This window comes from Fukomys damarensis, unplaced genomic scaffold, assembly GCF_012274545.1.
Source record: "Fukomys damarensis isolate Sample0158 unplaced genomic scaffold, DMR_v1.0_HiC HiC_scaffold_3, whole genome shotgun sequence".
NCBI lineage: Eukaryota > Metazoa > Chordata > Mammalia > Rodentia > Bathyergidae > Fukomys > Fukomys damarensis.
The window spans coordinates 47,339,104-47,344,573 of record NW_022900915.1 but is presented as its reverse complement, the minus strand read 5'-3'; the positions used below and the strand labels follow the sequence as shown (position 1 = coordinate 47,344,573).

The window sequence follows — 5,470 nt, the reverse complement described above, 5'->3', positions numbered from 1 at the left end:
ATACCTGGCTCAAATGAATTTCCTGCAGTGATTTCCATAGTGGTTGTGCTAGTGAAAATTCTAAGTATGCTAGTAAAATGTATTAACAAATTTTCTATTGAATATAATGTTGGCAGTAGATGTGTCACCAATGGCTTTAATCAGATTGAGATAATCTCCTTTTATACCCATATGAAGCATTGCTTACTAGGGAAATGGATTCCATGCAAGATATAAAGGTATGTAAGAATTTACAAGGCATCCTTACCATGTGGCTCCACAGTGTCAGGTGTGCAAGACTGCTAAAGGGCTGTCTTCATGCCCGATACTTGAAGAATCATCAAAGTCTGGAGCCGGTGGGAATCCACATCAGGGAGGAAAATGGTCTGTGCTGGAGGCTGAAGAGTCTGCACTGCCAGCCATGAGATGACGCCCAAGATGAAGGCAGGGACTGCAGCTCCTGCTTCCCCTTTGTACTGTTCTGGATAGTGCTCCCTAGGGTGGGCCTTCCACACCCAGAACTCTGCTGAGCCAGTTTAGTTGGCAGCTTCTCACTGAAGTGGACCCAATCAGTGAACTATCACAACAGCCATTTACTTCAGTGGTTTTAACCATAAAATGTTGTATTTTGTTGAAGGCTTTTTATGTGTATTGAGATGATCATATGATTTTTATCCTCATTTCTGTTTATGAGGTGGATCATGTTTATTGATCAGCATGGATATGTTGAACCATCCTTGCATCTCTGGGATGAAGCCTACTTGGTCATGATGTACGATCTTTTTGATGATTCATTGCATTTAGTTTACACTGGTGAGGATTTTGCATTTCTATTTACTAAGGCCATGGGAATATAAGTTCTCCTTTTTCTTTGAATCCTTGTCTGGTTTTGAAATCTGGGTAACGGTACCTTCCAAGCATCACTTTGTGGTACTCTTACCTTTCAATTTTATTAAAAATCTTAAAGTGTATTGGTGTTAGAACTTCCCTGAAGTTTTTGGGAATTCAGGGGTAAACTTATCTTGACTTGGTATTTTCTTGGAGCTTTATTTATTACTGCTTTAGTTTTATTTTTAAATTTTGTTATTTTTTTGCTTTACTTTTACTGGATTATTCAGGGAATTTAAATGTTCTTGGTTTAATTTTGGTAATTTTATGTGTCTAGGTAATTATCCATTACTTCTGAACTCTCCAGTTTGTTGGTGTACAAATTTGCAAAGTAGATTTAAAAATTATTATTATTATTATTGTTATTATTATTACTTTGGTACCGGGGATTGAACTCAGGTCCTTGAGCTTGCAAGGCAGGCCACTGAACCGCTGAACTAAATCCCCGGCCCACACCCCTATCATTTTTAATTGCATTTATTTGGATATTTTCTCTTTTTTGCATGGATTACCTTAGGTTTTGTCTATTTTTTACTTTTGTTCATTTTTGAAGAACCAATTCCAGAATTCCCTAATTATTTTTATTATTTGGAACAATTTAACTGATCTCTTCTCTGGCCTTTGTAATTTCATTCCTTGTACTAATTTTGGGTTTGTATTTGTCTTGTTTTTCCATAACCCTGAGGGGCATATCAGGCTATTTATTTTGGGCTCACTCTGATTTTGTGATACGTGCATTCGCAGCTATCTATGTCCCTTTTGGGACTGCATTCATTGTGTCTTACAAGTTCTGGTATGTCGTACTTGCAATATCATTTAGTGCTTGGAAATGTCTTTTTCTTCCTCAACTTCTTTTGTAACCCATTGTTTACTTCAGAGTATGTTAGTTTATTATGTTTGCATAATTTGTGTTTTCTTTCATTGTTTATAACTAACTTCACTGTACTATGGTCTGCTAATATGCATGGTATAATTTCTATTCATTTACATTTAATTGAAGTTGATTTATTTCAATCCTTGTGCATTATTGGTAGTAATGTAAACTAGCAAAGTCACTGTGAAATCAGTATGGAGATTCCTTTAAAAACATGAAAGAGGGCCTGGGATTTAGCTCAGTGGTTCTGCCACCTGCATTGCAAGCACAAGGTCCTGAGTTCAATCCCTGGTACACACACACACACACACACACACACACACACAATAAATAAATAAATAAATAAATAAAAGAAAAAATAGAGGAAACATGAGATTTAGTATATCATTCTGTGTTATATTATCCAAAGTAATTAAAGTTAGAATATAATGCAAATATTTGCCTACCAATATCTATTGTGTTAGCCACAGTAGCAAAGTTACGGAATCAAATTAGGAGCCCATCAGTGGATGAATGAATAAATAAAAAGGTTTTGTATACTCAATGAAATATAATTCGATGATGAAAGAAAGCAAAATAATGTCATTTTCAAGAAAGTTTATGAACTTGAAGGTCATCATTGTAAGAAAACCAAGAAAGCCAAACATGACATTTCTTGCCATACATGGAATTGAGGAGTGGGGAGATGACATGATAGGAGAAGAGGGACCATAGGGAATCAAATGTGTGCAATGAGGGCATATGAAGTCTAAGAGGGGGGATGTGGAGCACAGATGTGACTATTGCCAATAACACACATCAGAGAAGAGTCACAATGAAAAGTATTTTTTTGTAGTACATGGAAATAATTATGATATAAGGGAAGGATGGAAAGAAAGGAAAAAAGAAATAAGGACAGAATTGAAAGCAAAAAAGAGAAAGAAAAGGAAGAAAGAAATTTCTTACTAATCAGGCAAAGATTATGAGTTATGGGGCACATTCTTTCTAGAGATCAGACACATATGAAGGGCTCCACAAAGGACTACGTCTGCTGATGAGGCTATATGTGATAGAATATTCTGGTCCCAAGGGTTTTCCAGTCACTGAGGTGGCTGATGTTGCAAACTGGCAACTCTTTCCCGAAGCTCACGAATGCTCTTTAGGAAAAGCAGGTGTAATAAGTCTGCTCATTGATGTGTGCCTGTGACTGCTCAGGGGACAGGCAGAGGTCATCTGGCTTTTAAAGATTTCACCCTGGCCTGGGATTGCAGGATCCTCTTCCATGCTGTCTGTACATCCTTGTTTCTCAGGGTGTAGATGAGTGGGTTGAGCAGTGGGGTGATAACACAGTAGAAGAAGGACATGAACTTGGCCTGGGAACTCTTGGATGAAGGCTGGAGGTACAAGTACATGCCTGGTACAAAGTACATGGTGACCACCAGCAAGTGGGAACTGCAGGTGCTCAGTGCCTTGCGCCTGCCTTCAGCTGAAGGCAGCTTCAGTACAGCCCTAGCAATGAAGGTGTAGGAGATAATGATCATTGTGGGAGCCACCATTCCAAATGGGATGGTCATCAAGGTAAGGGCCAGCTCTTTAGCAGTGGTGTCCCCACAGGCCAGCTTGATGAGCCCAGGAACCTCACAGAAGAAGTGGTCCAGGGTGTGGTGTCCACAGAGGTGGAGCTGGAGGGTAAGTGTAGCTTGGAGCAGAGAATTGACTAAGCCACTTGACCACGAGGCCACTGCCATCTGCACACACACCAAGGGACGAATGATGAGAGTGTACTGGAGCGGCCGACAGATGGCCACATAGCGATCAATGGCCATCATGGCAAGAAGGATGCATTCAGTGCAAGCTGTCCAGCTGAAAACACAGACCTGTGTGATGCAGCCCCAGGCAGCAATAGTCTTGTCTGGCCCCCACAGGTTGGTCAGGAGCTGGGGAACTGTGGTACAAGTGAGACTGAGGTCCAGCAGAGAGAGTTTGCCCAGGAAGAAGTACATGGGTGTCTGGAGTCTGGGGTCCACCAGGGAGAGGAGGATGATGGAGCTGTTCCCCAACAGGGTGAGGAGGTAGGAGACCAGGACCACTGCGAAGAGGGGCCTCTCCAGCCATGGAAACTCTGAGAAGCCCAGCAGGACAAAAGTGTTGGGAAAACTCACATTTTCTCTTTCCATGGCATCTGCATCTAATATACCGCTGGAAGAAAAGTGACAGGTTTTGAGGATAAACATGGCTTTTGCATTTTTTTCTAATTGGTACTTTTCGTGCATACTTTTATATATAATAGATTCATATGACACCATGAAGTACTTTTTTTCAGGGAGCGGGCATCAAATGGAGATTATTTAAGGTACTACCTTTTCTTTTCTATCTCTCCTTTTCTTTTTTTTTCTTTCTATTTTTCTTATGGTAAGATTCACAGTACATAACACTGATTATTTACCAATGCAGTTACCTTATCCCATGCCAATTTAATTCAGTGCAATTATGTACATTGATAATTTTGTACCACTGTCACTACCACCAATTTTCTGAAACTTTTCACCTTGCAAACCCATCTCATACCTATTAAATATCTCCTTTCATGGCAGGAGATTTAGCTCAGTTGTACTGCCACCTGTCTCACCAGTGCAAGGACCCAAGTTCCATCCCCAGTTCCAAAAAAAAAAAAAACAAAAAAACAAAAAAAAAAACCCAAAAAACAAAAACTCCCCTTCCATCATGTAGAGCCCATTCTTCTCTTTATCGGTGTGATTTTCATAACACTAGATTAGAATCACACAACATTTATAACGTGGTGAGCAGCTCATTCCCTTACATCATGTCCCAGAATTTGATCCACACTGGTGAATACACTAAAATTTTCTTTAACGCTCATAACGTGTGGGGGCCAGTCATGGCCCACTGGCATTTGACATTTGAAAGATAACTTCTTTCTTTATAATCAAGGCACTGCCACAGTGTGTGGTCGGGATGTTCCTAATTAGCATTTGTTAACATTTGTTCCTTTTTTAAGGACTCCACGTGTTAAACTTGTGTTTTGACCCTGTGATGGGAGAAACTCGAAGATATAGCTAAAGATCTGACGTCTTCTGTAGGAGTCAGGTGCTTCCTGTTAATGATCTGACGTTCCCTGTAGGATTCAGGTGCTTCCTGTTAAAAAAAAAAAGATCTGACCTTGCCTGTAGGATTCAGGTGCTTTCTGTTAAAGATCTGACGTTACCTGTAGGATTCTGGTGCTTCCTGTTTATGATCTGACGTTACCTGTAGGATTCAGGTGCTTCCTGTTAAAGATCTGACGTTGCCTGTAGTATTCAGGTGCTTCCTGTTTATGATCTGACGTTACCTGTAGGATTCAGGTGCTTCCTGTTAAAGATCTGACCTTGCCTGTAGGATTCAGGTGCTTCCTGTTTATGATCTGACGTTATCTGTAGGATTCAGGTGCTTCTTGTTAAAGATCTGACGTTGCCTGTAGGATTCAGGTGCTCCCTGTTAAAGATATGATGTTACCTGTAGGATTCAGGTGCTTCCTGTTAAAGATCTGACGTTGCCTGTAGGATTCAGGTGCTTCCTGTTTATGATCTGACGTTATCTGTAGGATTCAGGTGCTTCTTGTTAAAGATCTGACGTTCCCTGTAGGATTCAGGTGCTCCCTGTTAAAGATCTGATGTTACCTGTAGGATTCAGGTGCTTCCTGTTAAAGATCTGACCTTGCCTGTAGGATTCAGGTGCTTCCTGTTTATGATC

General features: G+C 40.4%; 1 protein-coding gene across 1 annotated transcript; it reads right to left on the bottom strand.

The window, feature by feature from the left end:
• Window positions 1-2,949: 2,949 nt before the first annotated feature.
• LOC104863338 (olfactory receptor 15-like) lies at window positions 2,950-3,993 on the bottom strand. The gene has a single exon (XM_010625709.3). It carries the CDS (start codon window positions 3,991-3,993, stop codon window positions 2,950-2,952), a length of 1,044 nt encoding a protein of 347 aa, XP_010624011.3.
• Window positions 3,994-5,470: the final 1,477 nt, after the last annotated feature.